This window comes from Coenobita brevimanus, chromosome 53, assembly GCF_032717465.1.
Source record: "Coenobita brevimanus isolate Jiangsu-jjx chromosome 53, ASM3271746v2, whole genome shotgun sequence".
Taxonomy (NCBI): domain Eukaryota; kingdom Metazoa; phylum Arthropoda; class Malacostraca; order Decapoda; family Coenobitidae; genus Coenobita; species Coenobita brevimanus.
In genome coordinates this window covers 39,180,139-39,206,414 of record NC_137006.1, presented here as the reverse complement: position 1 = coordinate 39,206,414, position 26,276 = coordinate 39,180,139, and the positions used below count along the sequence as shown (strand labels likewise).

At 43.5% G+C, this 26,276-nt stretch overlaps 1 protein-coding gene across 1 annotated transcript in view; it reads right to left on the bottom strand.

Annotated features, from left to right (window-relative positions):
- Window positions 1-488: 488 nt before the first annotated feature.
- The window catches only part of LOC145400799 (cytochrome P450 9e2-like), a 76,466-nt gene continuing 50,678 nt past the window's right edge, over window positions 489-26,276 (bottom strand). The window contains exon 5 of the mRNA XM_080273235.1: window positions 489-652. Coding sequence (XP_080129361.1) covers window positions 489-652 — 164 coding nt within the window. The remainder of the gene's footprint in view (window positions 653-26,276) is intronic.

Below are 26,276 nucleotides of genomic sequence, written 5' to 3'. Positions count from 1 at the left end.
ACCATCCTGCTTCAAAGAAGTGATAAAATATGCCTTTACTGTTCTGCATAATGTAAAGATTCATTACTCAGTATTAAGAAGCATACATTGTCATATCACATTTAAATTCAGTGCCGTGCAGAGACGGGCTTATGCTGCCAGTATTTTTCAAGCATTCATGGGAACCTGTCATGGTACTGGAAACAATGGCAGTCTTTTGCAGAATGGTTTTAATTCTTTAGCTGTGAACTAAGATTGTAGTATTTTATTTGACCAAATGTCAAGCAGTTATATTCATAGAAAATTCACCTCTGTAAAAAGGTTAAGCATATCTTGAGTAACATATTCGATGAAAATTTATAACTCTACACTATATTCCTTTATTATGACATGCAGAAGATAATTATATTCAACTGTTCTTATGTAAAACAATTCCAACTTAGTAATTAACACCTGATCCTAACTGTAAAGTGCTTCAAACTGTCAGCTTTTCCTTAGTGCGCTGGGCCTCATTCCTGTGTGAGGGGTTTAATCAGGATTGGAACACCGTCCTTGGGTCTGAAGAGTGATTTTCCCAGGGTGATTTCTTCATGTCCCGGCACCACCTGGAAATCGACTGCCAGAACCAGTTTGGCCAGAGCTATCTTGATCACCATCAGGGCGAACCTCATGGCTGGGGGAAGGAGGATGAGCGTGTCAGCAAAGAGAATGAAGATGACAACGTTAGGTACAATCACGAACAAAGTTCGTGGACACTTCCCTGTTGGCTGTGGCGATTGATAGTATTAAATGAAAATTTTTAACAATATCAAAACGGAGTACACAACATCAGAGTAAAAGAAGGAAGAATGATCTCCAACGTTCACAGAAGAATGGGAGATATGGAATGCAGTACTCAGTACAGTGGCGTAGGAACCGGGGGTCGGGGGGGCACAGGCACACCCAGTGATATTGCTGGGGGGGCCGATGTGTGCTTGGGCCCACCCAATATTTTCTCACAAAATTTTACATTATCACATTGCCTAAAACTTCTTACTGTGACATAGATTATAGCACCTACATCCAGTATATAACAATTATAAGAGATTTTTTGGTTTTTCATTATAAGGTTCTGCCATGCAACCTCTCCCTGTTCCTTATCATCAGTCATTAAATTTTAGAGTTCAAGCCCATAAGTCGATGGCATTTTCGTCTTATTATTTTCGTTTTGATGTTTTCCACACATCTCATGTTATCATTCTCACTAATATACACTTTTTTTCAGTTCTTCAGAAAGATGTACAGTAACACATTTCACCATAATACATACGATATACAGTGATTTATAGCAAAAGGACCCATTAGTGTAAATCACTGATATGAGTAACTTCTTTTTTGTACTTACGGGCCATTGGCATAGCCAGGGAGGGTCAAAAGGGTCAGCTAACCCCACATGGGCAGATGCTCTATTCTTTTATGCTATTCCCATTCTACCTTATGTACGACAAAAACTTAAATGCCTTTTCTTTCCGTACTTATTTGAACTTAGAATATGCTCTAATACTCAATGCATAAGGCCTCAAAGTGTCCCTGACATTGGCAAATTCTCAAAAATTTTCTTGGAGGGGCTTTCAGCGCCCCCCCAACCCCCTCAGCTGTTTGGCCTCACTTTGCTCACCATCAGTTGTTGCTACACCTATGCAGTACCAACAAAGGGTTGTCCGTAAAATTTAACTAGTGACAGGACACCGGGGGGGGGGGGCACTTCCTTTCCCCCATACCTAGTCCCGATATGCGGAGCAAATGCTAAATTAATTAACTCAAAATCATGACTTGTCAAAAGGCAATAACTGAGCAGCTCCGAACTTTCATGGTTCCAGACAGGTACGAGAAGATGGGATTTTTAACTGTGAATGTATACACGCGCAACCATTTCCACCTAGTACAGTCAGCATTGTCAATCCATTCTTTCCGTGAGTGCAAACTCAGCATTTTGTCAACTCGTGCATCGACCCACCAGTGGTGCGGAAGAGAAGGCAATTGGGGATGTCTAGCATCAGGGGTTGGGGGAAGGAGAGGTTAGGGGGGATAACGGAGTATGGAGCTTGAGAAGAGTAAAGGAAGTACGTGGTCAGGAAAAAGAAAGGATTAGCTGCACCGTAATATTCAATATATTTGTGATGACAAGATAAACACAGTTATCAGTTAAGCATTATTCTGTTTATTTTAATTATTTACAAGACAATTGGTGGTGAAAAGTAGTAGCGACAATCATTCACTCGCTTGATATAGTTTTGCCTACTTCTACTTTCACCTTTCTCATTATTTTTCTGTGTCTGTCCTCCTCTATTTTTATTTCTACCATCCTTCCTGTCATTTTTTATTACTCTTTTTTCCACTGCAGGTAGCTCTACATTTAGTTACAAGCCTAATGGTTTCCTGTAAGCCAGGGAACCATTCACAACACTGGGTACTAGTAACCATGCAACGAGTTAACAGGATGATGTGGAGCCTACTATGGTGATCCTGTCAACAAGGTGGAGACGCAAATGCAGTGTCCACCTAGAAACCAAACCTCCACTCTCTCCCCTTTGCTGATGGGGGTCACCTTGACGTGGTGGCGGAGCTTGAAGCATGGCTGGCAGGGCCCCCTGCTCTGGAGGCATGCTTTCCTTTGTAGGGTTCGGCATCTGTCGGCATCGTAGACCAAGCATACCCCCCTCCCCCCATCACTGGTAGAGGAGGCCTGCTGTTGATGCTACTCGTCCCTGTCCATCCTCAATCTTGGGTAGAGTTTTTTTGCCTCCCCCACGTGTTTGCCGTTCGTGGCGTCCTGTAATGCTGGGAAACGGGAGTCTTTGGGATTGAGGGATGCTGCATGATGCACCTTGCAGCTAGCACTTGAACATAGCCAGTAAGTGACCAGCTGATCGTTCTGGTGGGGCCCAACCAGGCCACCCGTCTAGCCAGAGTAGGCACTGGGGGGCCTGGTGGCTCCTATCATCCTGGAGTCACTTGTCTGGGTTCTGCGGTGGTTACCTGCGTGTACTCCCTCACTACCTCTGGGGTCTCCAGTGGTGTTATCCCTGGCATATGGTCTCCCCTTGTTTGGCTCCGTGATGGGTGGAGGGGTGGGGGAGCAAAGGTTACTTTGTACTGACCGTGGCCCATTCTTTTCCACAACCTACTGTACTAAGTTGATGACTTCTTGCACTCTCCTGGATGATGTTCTTGGAACTTCAATTGGCTCCTCTCTTTTGGCCACGTTGAAGCCATATGTCCCTAACAGCCACAATTCGATTGCTGCTCGCACTCCGACGTGGCTGGTGCCCTACTCAGCCCTCAGCAACTGTTCAGGTGTTAATGATTATGAGCCCACTGTGAGTAGACGTAGCCGAGGGGTGTAATTCTATAGAGAAGGTTATCTTGTCGATTGAATGACACCAGGTGAGAGTAATGGTGAGGCGTGTAGGAGATAATCAGTGTAGGCCTTCCCTTGTTCCGTTCTTCTCTTCGTATTTTAAGTGGGATGATGAAATAGACAGATTTGGGTCGACGGAGTTTATTGTGAGACAGTTACTTGAATAAAAGTTAAGTGCTTGGCGTGACCCGTATAGCCTATAGTTAGTAGCAGTTTGTGCTACCTGCTGTCCTCCTACTTTACTCTCACTCTCCTGCTCCTTATCACTCTCTGCTTGTCTAACTCTTGTTCTCTCCTCAGGGCCGGATTAAGATTAATAGGGGCCTGAGGCACAGATCAGCTTGGCGGCCCCCACCCCTAAATGTATATGTACAGTAAGTAACAAGAACAAAAAAGAAATTGTTTGTTACTATTGTTTATTCAAAAATCAAAGTCCACAACTTTTGATAACTTAACACTTTCTTTCTAGAAATTTCTTCAATGATATCACCAAAATTCAACCAACCCTAAATGTATATGTAAATAACAAGAACACTTTTATGAGTAAGAACTTGAAAGCTTAATTTATTCCATGATACTATGTCGATATTTAGGTGTTGCCTTCCGTACGGCTTACTTACTACCTGACCATTTGATGGCATACATAGCTATCTATCTGGGGACCCCTTAGAGTGTGGGGGCCTGAGGCCAGTGCCTCAAGTGCCTCATGGTTAATCCGGCCCTGTCTCTCCTGGCCTACTAACTTCCCTACGTGTGATATCGGACTTATATCTCCCTCTAGCTTCCTGCTAAAGTGTGTGGGGGTACGTGTGTGTACGTTTGTGCGTGTGTGTGTCTGTCACGTTTCCGACACATGATCAGAGATGTTTGGCATCCTTGATTCGTCTAGGCTTAATATTATAAAAGGGACTTGTTCTCTAACTCTTCCTGGAGAACTCAGCCATAACTACCTGTTTTACATATTGTTACCTATAGCTATACAATTACATACCATAGTTACATATAGTGTTGTGTTATATTATGCCTACATATCGCTCGGTCATGCTCACTGTCGTACCAACGACAGTCGTAATGTATTAATACATACATATACACATTACAATTGATTTGTAAGCTAATTAAGTGAAATACATAATATTTTATCAAATCTCATTTATATATGAATATATACAGCAAGTCCTTCTCATACATATCGTATAACTAACTACAGTAGACTTGCCATTGTATTATTTCAATATTACTATTATATTATACATGTACAGTTTTATAACTACAATGACTACATTATCCCAATTATGTAACTTTTGCAATAATATGTATTTCACTTGACTACCTTACAAGTTGATTGTAATGTATATATAGTATGCATTAATATGTTATAACAATATTTACTGTCGTTGGTACGACACTGGGCGTGACCAAGCGATATGTAGACATTATTTAGGCATTAGTATATATCTTATAAGCACGATGTACAGGATCTAGTGTCTGTTGGAGACGCACAACTTCTCACCAGGAATGTCAATTCACATAATGTCTATCCACAGTCTTGTTGTCTCAGACCATCAAGAATCCTTAACCATATGATGCATCTCAAACATCCTTGTAGTCCAGACGATCAAGAATTTCATGATGTATTCAAACACGTGGAGCAACCAGCCCTAGTCAGCTAGTCCACGTGGATGGAAATCTACCAGACACTATAACACACACACACACACACATCCTCACTGAGCTGTATATAATGTTGGAGAGATCCCCTTCAGATCAGAAAAAGGGGAGAGAGGGGCTAAAGAGAAGGTCCGACACTTGGGTCACACTCCACTACGCTGTAACTCACTATTGGTATAACCGTGTAATAAAAACTCAGTAACCCAAGAGTGCTGTAACTCACCTCGTTGACACTACGTCTCACTACTTTATTCTGGCTGTACTTAATGATCCGTAATCAATTTCCCTATCTCCCTGCAAGTACCTAAGACCACGCTATCGAGACCACTACCTTCACCAAGTTCATTGTTGTTAACAGAACTACTGGCCTCGATCTACGTCAGCAAGATATTTTTGGAGTGCATCATACTCTATCTTGGGCATGTGGTGCTACACCCTAGCCAAGGATATCCCCCAAGCTGACGGCAGTTTACTGGCTGAGGTCAATGATGCTTCCCAGAGTGAATGCCTTCAGGCCATTTCCAAGGTTGATAGCCTCCCTGTCTCATGCCGCCCTCTTGCTTATCTAAATAAGTCTTGTGGTGTAGTCTATGCCTAAGACCTTCTTGCTCATGATGTGGAAGTCTGCTGAGAGAACTTGCTGATCAAACTCTAGTGAAAATTGAACGTATCCATAAAAAAAATCAATGGCACCTTGTCTGCAATTCCCAACCTCAGTCTAACATTTGGCATCAGCGACTGCCTGATGTTCTGATAACTGCATGGCATCGCTACAAGGTGAAGCAATATATGCCTCTCCCCAGACAGTGCTTCAATTGCCAGTAGTTTGATCACATCAGCCACACACACAGGCATCTTGCTAGTGACCTGCTGAAAATTTCAGTCACATTGTTGCTGTCTACAAGGATGTAGAGTGTTCCTCCCCTGCTTCGTATGTTCACTGTGCTGAGTATCATCCCACTTCCTTGAAGGCTTGTGACAAGTACAAACTTCAATTGGAGGCTCTCTTCCTTCATGCCAGGCAGATTTCATTTCAGGGTCCTACCTACATACCCAAGCCATAGGGTTACTTATGCATCCGTTTTGGCAAAGGCCTCGTCCTTCAACTGTACCTACTGCAAAGATATCAATCATCCCTTGTTACAGTGTCCAACGTTGCTTCCACTTCCTCGGTTGCTGAATGTGCAGTTTCCTCGTTTCTAGTTGTTGGTTCAGCTTATACTACGTCCTGCCCTGTCACTGTCGTTGCTGGACCTGCCTGTAGCACTCCGCACAAGTCATTACCATCATCAAGCACGAAGCCTTCTTCAGGGACTGGGTCAACTTCTGCCCAGTGTATAACACTAGACAGTGTTCCATTATCAGAGCAATATCCAAGTCTGCTCATCTACGCACATCAGGTATTCTTTTACCTATTAAGTCTGCCGCTCAAACTGATTCTTCCGCCATGCAAAAACATGGTAGGGAGTCCTCACAGTCGCTCGTGGTAGACAATCCTCCAAGTAAACTCCCAGCCAGTGCAGCCAGTCACTCAGTCAGGGACATCTTATCACCGCTTCTTCTAAGGATATGAAGGAGGTCACTGGTGGGGGGATTGCTGCACCCTCTCCCACCTCCTCTAACAGTGCCACGGGACCTACAGTAGACCTGTTCCACTGGCTCCAAGAGGCAATCCAGCTTGTTCTGATAAATAGAACCGTGCTATTAAACTACCTGTACGGCCTCCATCAAACGTTTCTCGTCCAAGTAGGACAAATGTCCCTCCCACTAAAAGGTTTAACTAATCAGCTATGCCTGATCCAGTAAACATTCCTCTGCAGCAGAGACAATTGGGCCAGGGCTTCTACCACTCCTGTCTGAGTTTCACACTTTCTCTGTTTGCCTTCAGAAAACTATGGTTGGAGGCAGGCCTCTTTCTGTCCTAGAGCATATATAGCTCTCTACACACCACCTCTCACAGACTGTGGTTCTCGAGGTGGCAGTACTATTCTGTTCCATACAGAGATCCCATTTACTCGTACTTCTTTTTCTGTCCAGTCCTCTCAACAGGTTGTGGCTGTTCAGTTACAACTGGAGAGGAATTACATTTCCTGCAGCCTTTATTTACCTCCCTCTGTACCAGTCTCAAGTGCCAATCTTAATAACCTTATTCGTCAACTTCCTAGGCCATTTTTTGTTCTAGGCGACCTAAATGGACATCTTGCTATGTGAGGTGATACTCTTTGTAACTCCCGTAGCGATTTCCTGGCATCTATGATTGAGGATTTAGACCTTGTCCTTATGACCACAGGGAACCCGATGCACTGTCATGTACAAAGTTGTACTCTATCTGTTACTGACCGTACACTGTTCTCCCCTGATTGTTCATTGGACTTTTCATGAGACTTTGCCTGACTTGAACGTCAGTGGTCATCACCCAATTGTGGTTAAAACATGCAACATTGTGCCGGTGGAGCATGTCCCTTGGTGGTGTTTGCGTAAGGCTGGCTGGGCAGACTGTTGATGATGCAGAACATTATTTCACATCACTGTATATCAGGCTGGTCTTTCCTCTATTCCTCAAACGTTTGAAAAGTTTTCCAGACCTGTTCCTTGGTGGAAGGAGAAGTGTGCTTTGGCTAGGAGTGTCTACATACTTCTTAGTAGGAGATCTATATCTATCTATATACCTAGGCTGCTTCCCCCAAGGAAAGGGAGGTAGCCGAGACAGGACGACACACTCCCCATTTACTCATCCATTCAAACACATTCATTCTCATCTTAGCCCCAAAAGGGAGAACGGACAGATCCGCACTGCACCACACCACACAAAGGTCAACTGCGCAATGCAATCAGTGACATGCGCAGCAGGGCCCGAAAGCAGAGCTGGTTTACCCCTGCCACATCATAACAGACCCATCCCCTTACCCGCACCTGACCTGACTAGCTGATCAGATCAAATGCGAGAGAATATCCCCTCAGGGCTGCGTCATCACTTATTCTTCACAGTTTCTCTCCATTTATTTCTGTCACGCACAGCCACTCTTCCTTGCTCAACAGACATCCCTCTCGCATCCAGCGCTCTCTTCACACTGTCCATCCATCCTATTCATTGTCTTCCTCTCAGCTTTACACCTCTCACATCAGATCTAGTTATCTTTTTCCCCAGTCGCTCATTATCCATTCTCTCCATATGCCCAAACCATCGCAACACCCTCTGCTCAACTCTGCCAGCCATCTCCCGAACAACTCCAGTTCTCCTTCGCACTTCATCATTTCTCACTCGATCCATACGCGTCACTCCACACATACTCCTCAGACACCTCATCTCCATTACATTCAAACTTTTCCTCTCTGCTACACCCATATTCCATGTTTCAGCCCCATATAACGCAGTCGGTACCACAACACCCTCATACAGCCTTCTCTTTACATCCATTCTAAGCAAACGACATCTAAATACTTTTTTCATTCCTCCCAGCACCTTTCCTACTTCATTTATTCTAAACTTCACTTCTGCATCTATTATTCCATCCACAGCAACATGTGACCCTAGATATTTAAAACACTCTACCTCCTCAAGCAACTCGCCATTCAAAACTATATTCATCCCCCTACCATCTGCCAACCTCGTACACTTCGTCACTTTACTCTTATTCTCATTTACTTTCAATTACCTCCTTTCACACACCCTTCCAAACTCCTCTACCAACTGTCTCAATCTCTCCTCTGTGCAGTATCATCTGCAAACAGCAGCTGCTTCAGATTCCACTCTCCACCATCAACATTCACCAGACTCAGACCTCTACCTACAGTAAAACTCTTGCATTCACCTCCCTTACAACACCATAATTATGTCATCTTTTAAAAATTTAGTTTAAGAATGCTCGTACCCACTATCGGTGGGTTCTGAAAACCTCGTGTCACACCTCGTGGAGAACCTATGTCTTGTCTGTTACCTCTTGCACTTCTTTACCATGGGTCTAGAAGAAAGTGAGGTAAATAACCGGCAAGTATTCACCTCCTCCCTTGGGACTGAAAATTCGGGGAACTTCTGTATCCAATGCCTCTGAAGCAGCTTCAGTCCATGCAGAGCACTTTTCTAGTGTTTCTCAATCTAATCCCTCCAAACCATTTAGAAGTTTAAGGCATCAACAGACGAGGTTAGGTATTTCCTTTCTGTCTAGTGGAGGGGAACCTTATAATGCTTTCTTTACTCTGTAAACTCTGTGTTGCTCTCCAGCAGTGTAGTAACTCTACTGCTGGACCAGATGACATTCCTTATGCTCTGATTCACCATTTTCCATATGTTTTTCATGTTGCCTTTATAGGATATTTATAATAAGCTGTTGGACGAAGGCAGTGGTGCGCACCGCAAACGAAAATTCAATTCCGCAACGTAAATCAGCAAACTCAAAACACTTCCTTCCGCAACTGCAAATCCACAAAATTCTTGAAATTTGAAGTTCCGCAAATGCAAAAACGCAAACTCAAACCTTTTTTATTCGTTTCAGTACCAAGGCATCAGCTTCATTTAATTCTGGATACCATTAGAGGATTACTGTCTATTAAGTGTAGTATGATATTTTTCAAAATCAGAGGGTTAAAAATCATCTCTGGTTACTCATGCGCTACAGATATATCCCTTTTTTTTACTCTATTCTGACTAACATAGGCGACTTATGAAGTCTGAAAACTGTCTAAAGTAATGAGCTGAATGTATAAAATTATAGTTATGGTAAAACTAAAATATGTATTTCAGTTATTATCATTTGTATATTAGATTATTTTACTACACAACAAGGGTAAATCCTTTACTACTGTATATAAATTAATTAAATTATTACACTTCACAACTCACTTGACAAGTTTACACACCAGTTCACCTCTATTCCTCGGCTCCTACCTCCTCAGTCCTCACTCCTTAGTCACAGTCAGACTCCTCCAACAGCTGAGAACTCCAGCATACAGTATATCAATCTATCTATCCATCCAAATTGATACCGCATGGGGAAAGGTGGTTGTCTGGTAAGAAAAATCGTAAAATCGTGTTCAGTTTCGTTCCGGTTGTTTCTTGTTTAATCTGTTATTTATCTACAGTACTTAGTGATTTTTGTTCAGACTGAAATACTGGCACTGGCAATGACAAATCTGAAATTTAGACTAAAGGTCATATTCTAGGTGGACTGGGAGGCTTCGTAGCACATCTTTGCACTTTTCATCTTGTTATTGGCTTGAGTGCTAAACAAGTCTTTCTAGTTTCGATGGAGTTTACCTCAGTAGCATACATTATAACGTCTAAAAATCTGTAAAATAAATTGATCTTGAATTATGCTCTATATATTTCTTTCATTAGTGGGGGCTATAACATCTTTGCTGACTTTTATCCTTAGATACTTATTTCTTACCCTCCCCCAGAAAGCACATACAGTATATCATTAAGATAATGTAGCGCGAAACCCTCCAGTATAAAGTAGAATACGACTTGCAATGACGATGTTATGCCCAACTATCTAATCACGAGTACGAACGTTGCCCCCTCTTGGCTTATACCCATTTTCATTCCTTTCCTGAGTTCTTGGTATGAAGCCAGTGAATATCAAAAAGAGATGCATCTGATCTTAAGCCGTTCTCTCTCTCTCTCTCTCTCTCAATTTCTTTTTGAAGGAATAGTAAAGTTATCGTACAAAATGTACGATAATGAAAAATGCTATTGTACGAGGTGCTACCCACAAGTTCCAGTAATCTGAACAGAGGGGGACCAACCATTTGCAGTTTTGCCTTTTGCCGCTAGGAGGAGTCAGCAGCACCCCTTGTGCATCAGTCACAGTATGGTCCCGGCCGTGTCTGTGACCGGACGTGTTGTTGAGCTACACTTACTATTGTAATGTGCTGTGTAGGTGGTTTGGCGGTTTTGCAATGGCGGACCTCACGGAACAAAGAACCTGCATCAAGTCCTGCTTCAAGATCAACAAGACGGCTGCAGAAACTCACCCGTTGCTTCAGCAAGCCTTTGATGACAATGCCATGTCCCAAAGCAGAACATTTTTCTGGTACAAGCAGTTCAAGGAAGGACAAACGTCCGTCAAACACGATGACCGTTCTGGACGACTGTCAATGGCAACAACACCAGAAAGCGTCGGAAATGTTCATCAGGGTATCCCTGCAGATCGTAGACGAGCTATCCATGATATTTGTAATATCAATGGACTGTCAAATGGGGGCATGCAATGCATTTTGTGGACATGTTGGGCATGAGATGCATCGCTACAAAATTTATGCCAAGACTGCTGAGTGACGAGCAGAAGGCACATAGCGTTGCAGTTTGCAGAGAGCTCAAGAATCAGGTCAGAGATGACACCACCTTCATCTTCAAGGTCATAACTGGTGATGAATCATGGGATTATGTTCATGATCCAGAGACTAAGCAGCACTCATCGCAATGGAAGTCTCCCAATTCACCGAGGCCAAAAAAAGTGCATCAAGTTTGCAGCAATGTCAAGTTGATGTTGATTGTTTTCTTCAATATCCAAGGGATTATTCACAAGGAATTCGTCCCACCCAGTAAATCTGTCAACGGAAAGTTTTACTGTGAAGTTTTGCAGTGTTTGAGGGAGAACATCTGCCACAAACGTCCAGAACAGTGGAAGAACAAGGACTGGGTCCTGCATCATGACAGCACCCCTGCTCACACATCAATTATTTTCAGGCAGTTCCCGGCTTCCACTAACATGGTAGTCATTCCCCACCCACCCTATTCGCCTGACCTTACCCCATGTGACTTTTTCCTGTTTCCCAAGCTGAAATTACGATTTAACTCGATTGAGGAGATCCAGACAGAATTGCAGGAGGTGCTCAAGACCATCACGCCTGAAGCCCTCCAGGGATGCATGGACTTGTGGAAAAAACACTGGGACCACTGTATACATGCCCAAGGGGACTACTTCGAAGGCAACAGTGAGAACTAGGAGGTAAGGTAACTTATTTTCCTACAAGATTCAAATTACTGGAACTTTTGGGTAGCATCGAAGGTGAATTTATTGTATGTATACAATATTTATTGTACATTTGGCAACAGTGCAGGAGTGGCAGGCGGCGCCGGCAAGCTGGCAACTCACCCAAATGCCGCCTGTAGAGCTAGGCCACGTAGATGTTCGCAGGCAGATTTGCGATTGTGGAAGTGCTTCCCATCTATCTATCTATCTATAGCCCGACGCCCTAATCCCGCAAAGGGTGGCCACAGACAAAACGCCTCCAAGTCGCTCTGTCACCCACCATTTGACTACCCTCCCCCCAACTCACCCCCCCCTCCCTCATATACCTCTCAACTCCATCCCTCCACCTCATCCTCGGTCTACCCCTCCCTCTCCCTTCCTCCACCTACCTACATACACCCTCATAGTCAGTCTTTCATTCTCCATTCTCTCCACATGTCCAAACCACCTCAGTGTATTTCTCCTAATCTTCTCAACCACATCCACATCCACCCCACAACGTTCCTTCACTTCTTCATTCGTCAACCTGTCCCTCCACGTCACTCCACATGCTTCTCTCAAGTAACTCATTTCCACTGCTCTTACTCTTGACTTGTTCCCCTCTTGCAAGGTCCACGCCTTGCTTCCATACGTCAGGATAGGGATCACAATACTATCATGCAGTGACTTCTTAACTTCCATACTCACCTCCCTATTTCTCATCACTGCTTTCAGTGTACCAACAACCTTCCCTCCCTGCTGTACCCTTTCACGCACTTCATCCCCCAAAGTTCCATCCTTACTCATCACACTACCCAAGTACTTGAATGCACTCACACTCTCCATATCCTCACCATCCAACCTCACTGTACATTCTGTGACTTCATTCCTCTCAAACACCATAACTTTACTTTTGTTTACATTAACTTTCATCCTCCTCCTCCTACACACTGTCCCAAATTCATTCACCAAACCTTGCAACTCCCATTCATCTTCACTCAACAATACTGTATCATCAGCAAACAGCAACACCGGAATCTTCCAAATCTCACCCTCATTCATTAGAGCCACCCCCACATCCACTGCCCTGCCCTGCACCTACTTTACAACCCCATCCATTTATATATTAAACAGCCATGGAGACATCACACAACCCTGTTTCAGTCCCACACTGAGATCAAAGAACTCAGTTCACCATCCACTCGCACCGTAGCCCTAGCTCCTTCTTAAATACTCTTCACAGCATTCAACAATTTCCCATCCACTCCATATATTCTTAATACCTTCCACATACTTGCCTATCTATTCTGTCATAAGCTTTCTGCAAGTCCATGAAGGCAGCATACACTTTCTTTCCCTTCTCTAGATACTTCTCCACTAAACATCTTTGAACAAATATCTGATCTACACACTCTTTTCCCTTCCTAAATGCCCCTTGTTCTTTTCCAACTCGCTCCTCTGTCATATGCCTAACCCTATCAGTGAGTATTCTACCATATATTTTACCAGTCACACTAAGAAAGCAAATACCCCTATGGTTACCACATACTTCTCTCTCCCTTTTTCCTTTATATAAAGGAACAATTATACCTGATTTCCAGTCCTCCGGAACCCTTCCCTCTTCCTAAGCCAATCTACACAACTTCCATATCCACTCCACAACAATCTCACCCCCATACCTCAGCATTTCACCACACACTCCATCAATTCCTGGGGCCTTTCCCAACTTGATCTTCTTCATTGCTTCCACTACTTCCTCTATACTGATCTCTTCCTCCCTCCTCTCATCTCTTCTTCTCCCAGCCATTCCCCAGCCACTTATACTCGCACTGCTGCCACTCTCTACATTCAACAAATCCTCAAAGTGCTCCTTCTACCTCCTCAATTTTCTCTCTCTTCTCCACCAACAATCTATTATTCCTATCTTTCACTCCCCTACTATTTCCCCTTTCACAGTGCCTTACATTCTTAACCTCCTTCCAAAACAATTTCTTACTCTCCCTCCATTTCACACTCAGATTCCTCCCAAACTCTTCATCCACTTTCTTCTTACTCTCCTTCACCAATCTCTTCACCTCCCTTCTCCTACTCACATATACCTTTCTCTTCTCTCTCTCATCTTCTCCCCTACCTCTACTCGCTAACCATTCACTATATGCCTTCTTCTTTTGCTCCAAAGCTCGTTTCACCTCATCATTCCACCATGCTGTCCCTTGCACATCCTTGCATCTCCTCCTCACTCCACAAACCACCTCACATGCTGCGCCTATCTCTTCCGTAAATATCTTACATACGTCTTCCACCCCTTCCATCTGCTCTAGCTCAAACCTTCCCAATCTTTCTTCCACTATGCTCTTATACTCTGCCATTTTCTCACTGTCTTGCAAATTCTCCACTCTTTTCACAGGAGCTGTTTCCTCCTGTCTTCCCCTTCGTCTCCTCAACCGTTTTCTTTGCAGCTTTAGCTTGGCCATCACTAAGTGATGGTCCGAGACTCCATTCCCCCACCCTCTCCACACTCTTGCATCCAACACTTGTCTTCTCATTCGCTCATCCACACACACGTAGTCTATCATTGTCTTTCGTTCAACAAGTTTACCATCCATCCTCCTCATTACTCTCCATGTATACCGGTGGATCATCTTATGTCGAGAGTAGGTGTTGGCTATTGCCAACCCCTTACCAACACAGATGTCCACCAAAGCACTACCATTCCCATCTACGTCAGCTGGCACACCACACTGACCAACCACTCCATCCACTCGTACATTCGCAACTTTGCCATTCATGTCTCCAATCAAAAGCACTCTCTCGCTCCTCTCAGATTTGTCCATACATGCTTCTGCTCTCGCCCAAAACTCATCTTTCACTCTTGCCACTCGGTCCTCTGTCAGAGTGATTCTACATTCGCAAAATAGCAAATTTGCATAGAATTTGTCACAAATGCAAATCTGCAAACGAAATCACACTTCCGAAATTGCGAAATTTGTGGTTTGCAGAAGTGACTGTGGAAGTGCCCACCTTTGGACACTAACCTGATGATGGATATAGTCACTCTCTTTCCCTAGCAAGGTAAGGATCATTCTAATGTTTCTAATGATTGTCAGATTTGCTTGACATCTTGTGTGTACTGAACGTTTGAGATGGTTAGTGTGAGGCTCATTTGGTATCTAGAGAAAAATGGTTTCTCCTCTGTGTCACAAATTGGGTTTCATGAAATGCAATTTGTACAACAGACAACTTCATCAGGCTTGAGTCAGCAGTCAATGAGGCTTTTGCACCTCAACAACATCTTGTAGCTGTGTTCTTTGACATGGGAGTGGCATACGAGTATGATACAGCATGGCACCATGGCATTCTGAGTCAGCTTCACAGTTTAGGGTTGTGTGGCTGCTGCCTGCCATTGTTCCACAGTGACTTCTTTCAAACTGTAGGTTTCAAGTCCGTGTTGTAGGTTTCAAATCCGTGTTGGCTCATTAACCCTCAGTGTCCCCTCAGTGTATGGATACGTCACAACTTTTTTTCATGCTGAGACCCAACGACATATCAGTACGTTTTGCAATTGCAAGGTCCGTCATTTGCACATTTTTCATGTTTCGCTCATGATTTTTGGTATGCACAGGCAGGAGAATTTCCTCTACCCGCTGCCAGGTGGCGACACAGCCTAACCACATGTGACCCTCCCCCCACACACCATTGTCTCGGCAGCTCAGCTGTTAGCAGTGACCTGGCCAGTAAAGACATGTTGCTCCACGGTATGAAATTCAAGGCGAGAGTGATTCCCCAATCAATGATGATGTGAAGGACAAAGATTACTTGATCCCAGTAACAAGCAGAAGTGATGAGGAGGTAATGTCGCCAAGGAAGGTGCAGTATGCTGATGTGTTCAGTGAGTGAAACAATGCTTATATTGCCTATATTATTGTGTGAAAACCGTTATATTCTTGTAATACATATAAATTCATACCAAATGAACAAATATCTACCTGTTCTGAGTGGTTTGCAATAGCTATCACTACCATAGAAAACGGGACGGCAGCATCACTGCTCCAGAGAAGACAGTACCAGGAATGGGGAGGGTCACCTGTACAGCACACTTCTAAGCTCACGTGAGCACATTTTTTGTGATTTACCATTGTTTCTCATAAAAAACAGAGATTTGAGGAAAAAAAATCCAAAATTGGTCAGGACTGGGATGGGGGGGGGGGTTGGTTGGTGAAAAATCAGTTGGGACGTGGCGGGTTAATGTCTGTCCCTCCAGTTCAGAAGCAAGGTGTTTCACAGGGGAGTGTGCTCAATGTTCCTTTATTTGCTGTTGCTATCAATGACGTAAAAGGTTCCCTGCCTGAGGAGGTGTCTTCTTCCCTGTATGGATGACCTAGCAGTTTGCTGGATCCTGGATGTGTGCATTTGAGAGGAAAATGCAGTTAGCACTAAACAGGCTTGCCACCTGGGTAAACCAGAGAGATTTTTTTTTTTTTAATGCAAAGCTGTAGCTGTGCACTTTTGTAGAATAAGGGGGTTGGGGGTTCACCCAGACCCTGATTTATATCTCAGTGGGCACTGGCCAAGGTGCATGGAGGAGACCAAGTTTCTTGACTTCTTAACTTTTGACTGTCCCCTTATTTGGGTTTTGCATTTGAAATTTCAATGAGTGTCTTGCATGCAGACAATAAATTTGTTGAAGGTATTATCTCACACTTTCTGGGATGCTGATTGGAAGACACTTCTACACCGTAGTGGGATCTAAACTTGCCTATCATTGTAAGGTGTACTCTTCCACTGTTGTGCTGTTGCTAGTGCTCTCGATCCTGTGCATTAAGCTGGTTTGCATCATGCTGCTGGTGCTTCCAGATCCTCCCCAGTTCGCTTGTTGGTTGAGGCTGGCGTGCATCTCCTAAATCTACAGAGCAAGTCACTAATCATTCGATGGTGGAACTGTGTGAGACATATGCCAGACTCACTTCCTGCTGTTTGTGTATCACAGCGGTCATTTTTCTAGTACTGTGATATGATTTTAATCCTTGCACTCCACATCCCTTCGGGTACAGGGTCAGGCAACTTATGGGGGATTTAGGTCTCTCTGTGGAGCCAGTCTACCACATCTGGCTCCAAAGGATTGCTCTATGGTTCCTTCCAGAGGTACAGACGTCGGAATAAGTTCGTTTCCTTTTCCGTGTTTGTAACACTGCTCGATGGAGAGGTATCCCCTCCTTCTTCCTTCCTAATAATCCTACACTCCCACCCAACCCCCCAACTTTTGTTTCCGACCCCATGACCCCACCCAGTACCCTCCATACTCTTGCTCACAGCCAGCTAAGGGTTTCTGTATTTCAAGCACCTCTCTGATTACGTGTAGTCCGAACAACTAATAAAGGAATAGTACAGTATATATCATAAACCAAGTTAGGAAAAGATTTACTATATACAGAGAGAGAGAGAGAGAGAATTAGTCTGTTGTGATTAAATGTTGCGGTAGTAGACACCTCTTTTACACACACACACACACACACACACACACACAGAATAAATCTGCTGTGATTAAATGTTGTGATAGTAGACACCTCTTTTACACACACACACACACACACACACACACACACACACAGAGCGGAGTTACAAGGAAAAGTTAGGATTTTAATGACTATGCAGCCCATACCGTGGAGATACTTCTTGTTTGCCTGTGAATGCATATCCAGTTCACATTTATTCTAGTGTAAGATCCTGCCGATGAATCCTTTAAACTTCTCTACTGTAGTGTTAACAACGTCCATGTTGAGTCAGGTCCATGTGGAGTAGATCTTGCACTTGAAAAAGTTTTAACGTAATTCTGCTGGTAAATTTTTTCATTTACTGCTTCCAACCATGGTTGTGTGCCGAGTCCGTGTTAAAAGTAGGCAACTTTCTATGTAATGATTGTGAAATCCATTCAGATTTTAAACACTTTAATGAGCTGACCTCGTAGTCTACGAGTTCCTGCTAAAAAAGCCCCACAGCCCTCAGGCGAACCTGATACCTTAGTCTCCTGAACTCTTGTTAGGTCGATGTATGGCGACCAAAATTCCATAGTAACTGAGGAAGTGGCCGTATTAAGGAGATATAGACTGTGAGGACAATCTCTTTATTCCTAGAGAGAGAGAGAGAAAGAGAGAGACAGAGAGAGAGAGAGGGGGGGAAGGGAGAAAGAGAGAAAGAGAGACTTGGAATGGTAAGAACAATCAGGAGAAATACTGATTTTAAAAGAGTGAGTGAGAGGAGAAACTGAAGCAGAGAAGAGGAAAACACTCAGGTGAAGAAATGAAACAATGTTATAGAAGTGACACAGGGACGGAAACACACACACACACACACACACACACAAACACACACACACACACACACACACAAACACACAAACACACACACACACACACACACACACACACACACACACACACACACACACACTTTTTGAACTTTTGTCGACCTATCTGTCTGTGCCTGTCTGTGTACTGCCCCCCCCCCCTCTTCCCACTGTCTTTCCCTCCCTTCCTCCCTTCCTGCCCCTTCCCTTGTCTTCCCTTCTTAACATTCCCCTCCTCTTTTTTGCCCTAAAAATTAACCTATTTTCTTCCCACCCTTAATCTATACTTTCTCTCCGCAAATTTCTCTAATTTCTCTGTTTCTCTCCCTCCCTTTTTACTTAAATGTCATTCGTTTTACTCAGCCTCAATGCTTTCGTCTTATCCTGCTTAGTTCTTTCCCTGCGTCCTCGTCCCCGTTACCTTGCCTCCTTTTCTAATTTTTCTCATTATCATTCTCAATATTCCGTTCCGTAGCTGTCTTTCCCACTTTCTTCTTTTGTTATCCCTGTTTCTGTGTTTGCTCCATTCCCATTTTCTCTCAGCTGTCTCCCCTTTTGTCTCTACTTCCCTGTCTCCCGGCCTTTCGATTCACATCTCCCTTTTCTCTTTCCCTTTCATACTGCTTGTATCTCATTTCACCTCTCACTGTCTCTTCTCACAGTCTGTCTCTTTTCTTAACTCTCGTTGTTCTCTCCTTGCCTCTCCCCTTTTTATTATCTCCGTAACTGCCCTCTCATTTCTCATTTTTCCACTCGCTCTCCCTCTCCGCCTGTCGCTCCCTGTCTTTTAACTGTGTGTGTGTGTGTGTGTGTGTGTGTGTGTGTGTGTGTGTGTGTGTGTGTGTGTAGTAAACCTTTTCCTAACTTGGTTTATGATATATACTTACTATCCCTTTATTAGTTGTTCGGACTACACGTAATCAGAGAGGTGCTTGAAGTACAGAAACCCCTAGCTGGCTGTGAGCGAGAGTATGGAGGGTACCGGGTGGAGTCGTGGGGTCGGAGAGAAAAATGGAGGGGTTGGGTGGGAGTGTGGGACTATGAGGAAGGAAGGAGGAGGGGATACCTTTCCATCGAGCAGTGTTACAAACACCATAGTCCACGGAAAAGGAAACGAACTTATTCTGACGTCTGTACGTGTGTGCAGAGATATTAAAGGGACCAAGTCTTCCATCTCTTCTCTAGCTCTCTATCATGTATTTTTGGATTATTCATCCATTCAACCGTCCGTGTTCATACAGCTGGATCAAAGTCAGACACCGATGTTGAGTCTGGGATGGTTTTCCCAAATTTTGTGAGGGGAGGAAATGTTCCTCTAAAATGCTCTATTTGTACTGCAGAATTGACTTCTGTCAATTTAGCTCTCCAGCTGATTTTAACACATTAAGAGGTTTCTTTTACGATATTTAGTGATTCTTATCTTCTTTATGGTCTTTGAGACCTTTAATTCAGCTCATCCCCGAGTTCATGCTGTTCTTGAGTTGCTTTTTCTGATACAGTGGCTTAGTAAGCTAGTCCAGTTTTGTTGGGTTTGTAGGTGTGGAGGGCAATGAGAGGTCAGATACACTAGCTAAAGCTGCATCTTCTCAACGGCTTCCTACCAGCTACCGACTTTCTGTTTCCGATATAAAACTTTTCTTCAAGTTTGCGATTTATACTTGTTGGCAGAGACAGAGAGATACTGCTGTTCATAATAAATTAAAGGAAATTTTTCAGAGGGTGGTTGTGCAGAGGGTTCTCCCCTCCATGCCTCGGCGATTGGAGATGGCTGTTGCCCGGCTTCACATTGTGCCTCACTGCTTACTCGTGGGTTCCTGAGTTATGGTGGGACTCAGTTCTATTGCGATGACTGCCTTGTTCCTCGTATTGTCCGTCACCTTCTGGTCGAGTGTCCAAGTATGGAGGACCTACGACTGAGTTTCCTCCATAGGCATAAGGGGGCAGATGGTGCCTACTGTCTGTCTTCGGTGTTTGGAGGAACCTGCGACTATCTGACTGATATTTTTATTATTCTTGAGGAGGAGGGTTTCATACCCCTTTTATAGGTATTGATATTTACTTAATTATTTTGCTGTCATTCAAAGTTTCATTTCTACCTGGGGATATGAACCTTGTTTTAGCATGCAAAATTTAAGATTTTCTTTAGCTCCTTATGACCGAGTTGTTGTGGCGCCAAGACTTGTGTAATAATTCCACTTCCATTGTGGATGGGAAGCTAGTGAGACGGACTGCTGGAGCTCCCGTTTCGTCAGTACTCGGTACTAGCTTCTGACTATCCAGCTTTGTTGAACTTTTTCAGTGTTCCAGTAACACAAAGAGTAGGCCAGTATACTCTCCTATACAATTTCCACTAACTGTCAATGCCAAACTGCGTTCACATTACACGCCACACTTCCTATTCTAAATTTAGCAAAATGGCATCTTAACACCTACCGCTGAAGTCCTCATGGGACGGGGGGAAAAGAAAAGCCCCCGCCATCAGCTTCTCTCCTGGTGATAACCAAGTGAGATGCATAGAACTATTGTTTGACCTATTCTTAGTTCACTTCTGCAACATTTGTGGCTTTTCCTCTTAATATCCTCTGTTGAACATTTCTCTTCCTCAAAACCTCACCTCCTTCTCACTGAGACTCAGATGTCTGATAGCAAACCCTTTTCTGTATCCTTGTACTGTCTCCATACTCACTTCAAAGCCAAAATGGCACTCGTGTACACATATGCAACAGTATATCTTGTTCTTGCGTTCCTGAACTTGAATAATCTGAATTCTCTACTCTATGGCTTCGGCTATCCCGTCATTCTCTTACTAAATATATCTGTGCTGTGTACCTATCCTCTTACTCTACTGACTATGAACAATTCTATGACTCATTTACGTCTACCGTGGAACATATTGTTGAGAAGCGGCAATTGTTAGGTAGGTAGTGCTAGAGTATTCCCGACGTTTCTCTTTTTTTTTTTTTTTTTTTTTTCGCTACGTGTCAGAGTTACCAGTTTGCCTGCTATTTGTGAGTGGAGGTATTTTGTAAAGTTATTCATGAATTTTTATGCTTTTTTTCTCTACAATGTTTCATTTATGTGATTGTTTGTTAAATTATTATGCTAAATAATTTAAAGTGTTATGCAGTGTAAGAAAACCTTGGACATTTTGGATGCCTCTGATTTGGCAACTGTAGGTGATAGATTATACTAGAGGCTTCGAGAGTACTGTAAGACTATAAAAAGATGGGGAAGAGACTAGAGCAGCTTGAGACAGTTCCAGTTCAGTTCGAGTATGGTGCAGTGTACGTGCAGTTAGTGAAGACTATATAGCTCCGGTACTTGTGAAAACAGTGAAGTGTAGCTAACAAGCATTATGTGTAAGTATTTGGAAAACAAAGACAGTGAACTTTAAAAGCCAGTGTTTATTTACAACGCCTCAGCTAGTCTTGTTGCACACCGAAAGGCTGACCATAGGAAGAACAACTTACTGGACAACATCCTTCCCATGCTGTACTACTGCTGTTGCAGCCTGTAGCAGTGTGGGACGGGGACGCAACAATATCCTATCAGTTTCTCCTTTCTCTGAAATCTCCATTCTAGGTTATTTTATTGTTAACCGCCACCTTTGGCTCTCCACTTCATTGACTAATAAACCTGTTGAACAAGCCAACATTATTTATCCTTAAAGACCTAGAACAGCTTGTACTGCACCCTACCCTTATCCCTGACTGCCTTGGAAAGAGTTCCAACACACTTGACGTCTTCCTTATAAGTAATCCTGTTTACTCTGTTAACGTTTCTCTCCATTGGGCTTCTCCAATCACGACCTTATCACCTGAACCTGTCCTATTGCTCCAGTAAGGCCTGAGAACCCCCCCAACAAGTGGCAACTGTAGCACTTGGAGGTGCAGACTGGGGGGCCCTCAAGCAGTACTTCATTGATTACCCGTCCCCGGCTCGGGGACGGGTACTGTTTTCACTCTGTTTGTCTGTTTGTTCGCATGTCTGTTTGTTTGTCTGTCTGTCTGTTAATAGCTTTACGGGGAAACTACATGTGTGACTTTGACTAAAATTATAGGGCTGATGGGCTATGACCTTCTGATCACCTGATTAAATTTTGAGCCAAACTGGGCGAAGGCCCAGGCTGTAGGGCCAAAAAATATAAAAGAAAAAAATGGGGAGGGGATGGGTAAAAATCGTTTTTGCTATAACCCTTTCAAATAAGTCATATCAACATGAAACCAAACTGCATCCTATATCATGCCTCATTACATCATGGGGGGTCACCCCCCAGTCAGCGGTAGGGGGTCAATGTCAGGTGGGTAGGGCCTGAAATTTCAAATGGGCATATATTTGTCAATTTTCACCCGATTTACTCCAAATTTGATATGTGACATCTTTGACAAGATATCCTGCTGTGTTTATATGTCAGCACTAAAATTACTACCGGGGACGGGTTTGCCGTGCCGTGACACTGCTTGTTGTTTTGCTTGGAATGATAATGCTTCCATAGCCAAGTGCTGTCTGAGTGTGTCTCATGCACTACGGAGGTTATTCTCTTGGGTTTGGAAGCATACATTCCTTTCTCTTCTATTATCTTGTGACTAAAGAAAAAAAAAAGAACAATCATGCTCGTTCTAATGCTGTCCACAACGAGGACAACGTCTACAAAAGATACCTGCGCCAACTCATCGTTGAATCTCATCTCTTTTATGACTCAGCCAGAACCGTTATGTTTGTTCTGTGCTCTGCTAAGAATGATTTCATTTGTACTAAATGCTCTGAACTTTCTGACTCAAGTTCTTCCTACACTTTATGGCACTTTGCCGAAAACTAACAACTTTACATCATCATGCTTCCTTCCTCATTTCTGATCTAACGGCCCTGTAGTTGTTTCTTCTGAAAAAAGCAGTACTCTTTGCTCAGACTTTCTCCTCGAATTCCACCTAAGATTATTCCATTGCTGTTGCTCCATCACTTCCCTCCGACTTTCTCATGACTATCATTACACAATCTTCAACTGATGTACTTTCTTCCCTCACTGGCCCCAGTACTAACAAGTATATGGGCCAAGGGGTCTATCCTGTTGTCCTCTAGAACTGTGCTTCTGTGTTTACATACTGCCAAAGGCATCTCTTTCGCCTTTGTCTGTCAACTTGCACCTTCGTGATGGAAGTTTCCCCTTATTCAGCCTGCTCCAGACAGGTGACCAATCCAAGACCTCTAACCACTGCCCAAATGCTTTATCATCCTGTATTTCTAAATATTTTAAATGTATTCTTAACAATAAAATAATAAATTATCTTTCCTATCAGACCATTTTTTTCCGATGGCCAGTATGGGTCCCGCCAGGGATATCCTCATTTCGGGGCTTTGGCAAACTCTTAGCCACCACACTTGATATCCCAAGGACTTCGATCAAGTCTGGCATAATTTTTTTGTTCAAACTGCCCTCTTCTGGTTTTTATCCATTTGTCTGTGCCCTTATCTTTTTTTTTTTTTTTTTTTTTCTGATCGTTTTATAGCTGCTGTTACAGACAGCCACTGTTCTCCTCCTAGAGCTATCAGTTGTATTCCTCAGTGCTCTGTCCCAACACCAGCTCACTTCCTTCTATTCATCAGTGATCTTCTAAGCTGCGTATCTAACTCCATGTACTCATACGCTGATGACTCCACCCTTCACCTTTCCATTTGCTTCTCGCATCATCCATCTCGACAATTAAGTAAAAAAAACAAGGGTTGAGACTTCGGCACACCCAGTGTCAGACTTGACTCATATCTCTGATTGCGGCAAAACTAATAAGTTTTTTTTTTCTTCATGCATCAGAAAATCAGTTCTTATCATTCGACTCATCAGAATCTTCCACGGAATTATCCCCTAATTATTTTAGTCCTATAATGGTAAAACCGATCAGGGACTAAAGGTCTGCGCAGTTTATCAGTCCGTCAGTCCGTCTGCAACTTTGTGTCCGCTCTGTAGTTTCCACATGCATGGACACATTTTGATATAACTTCAGACAATTGTTCCCCATACTTTGACGGTATGTCGCGTCCAACAACCAGCCATCAACTCCAAAGGCCAAGGTCACACCTGGGGCTCAAACAAGGTCGGATGCTGTCGTACTTAACAGCCATGCCTACATTCACGTCAGCCGTACTCTGTAACTTCCACATGCATGGACAGATTTTAAAATAACTTCACAGAATTGTTCCCCATGCCATGACGGTGTGTCGCGCACAACAACCAGTCATCTACTTCTAAGTTCAGTTACATATGTATGGTTATCATCCAGTAGGGAACTTTCTGTTGCATGGCAATACTGAATGCACTTGTTTACAATGTTCTGCTCAATCTTGCATCATCTTTGCATACACTTGAGGTTTCATTCTCCTGGGATTTATTATGGAAAGATCATATTACCCCTCTTGTAAAATCAGCTTCCAAGAGATTGGATGTGATAAGCCGACTCTGTGTCTACTGTACCCCCTGTGTAGAGTACAACTCTCAGGTGTGTGTGTGTGTGTGTGTGTGTGTGTGTGTGTGTGTGTGTGTGTGTGTGTGTGTGTGTGTGTGTATGTGTGTGTGTTTGTGTGTGTGTAGCAGAGGGGGGCTCCCACATTCTGATTTCCTCAACAATATGGAATCAAACGCTTTTCGTCTCATCAACTCTCCTCCTCTTATTAGCTTCCTTCAACCACTGTCACTTAGCTACACCATTGCATATTGATCTCTTTATGTCACTACTTCAGTGGTCGCTGCTCCTCTGAACTGTCTGCATGCATCCCTCCACTACTACAGTGCGCGCATGGCACCCGTCTAACAGGTAACTCTCATCCCTTTTCTGTCCACCTCTCTAACGCAAGAGTTAACCATTACTTCCAGTCATTCATGTATGTAACAGGTCAATCTGGAACTGTCTTCCTCTGTCTGTATTTCCTACTGTGTATGGCCTCTAGTCTTTTAAACGCAATGTATCCAGTTATTTCGAAATGAACGATGTTGAATTTTGCCATTTTGTTATGTTTTTATTTTTTCTTACAGGGAACAATATTACGTGCTTCTGACCTTTGGTTCCTTCTTCCTTGGACAAAAAGAAAAAATAGCCAGATTCACCACAATAAACTCAGTAAATTTCCTCAAAAACCACATTCGGCCCCCTTCCCTCTCCCTCTCTCTGAATTATTCGTAGGAAACCATAGTTATATACGAAGGAATATCATTGCTTCGAATGACACTATATGTTTTCCCCTTGTATCGTATCGTAAAATCTCACTAGAGACTCTCGAAGCAGCTTCGTGTGTGTAATTCACCGGGTCGGTCAGGATCACTTGATGGTCGTGATCGTCAGCATTTTACCCTCCCGGAAAGGAGCTGAGAGCTCATATAGTCCGATCTAAGGGCAAGGCTGTGACCTTCACACACCCACACACCCTTCCCCTTGCTCAAGGGGGACAGTAACCACCCACTTCGTCAGTGAAACTTTTTCGCAACCTGAGCGAGGCGCAAACTCCCGTCTACCAGATGGCAAGCGAGAACGTTACCACTGACATCAGCTTTTTACCCTCCCGGAATAGAGCTGAGAGCTCATATAGTCCAATCTAATAGCAAAGCCTTGACCTTCACGCACACACAGCTATCTCCTTGCTCAAAGGGGACAGTACTCACTCGCTTCGTTAGTGAAACTTTTCGCATCCCGAGCAAGGCGCGAACCCCCGTCTTAGCAGCTGCTAGGCGAGAGCGTTACCACTGAGCCGGCGAGCGATATGTGTGTATGTGTGTGTGTGTGTGTGTGTGTGTGTGTGTGTGTAAAATATTGCATGGTTATTGTTAAGGATTTAAAATAATTTACTTTGCGATAAGTGAATAGCCAGGTATGCCGAATCGTTTTATGTGAACACCATCGTGCTCCGGCTGTGTATTGGGTGGTGGTCAAAGTTCATGTTGTGA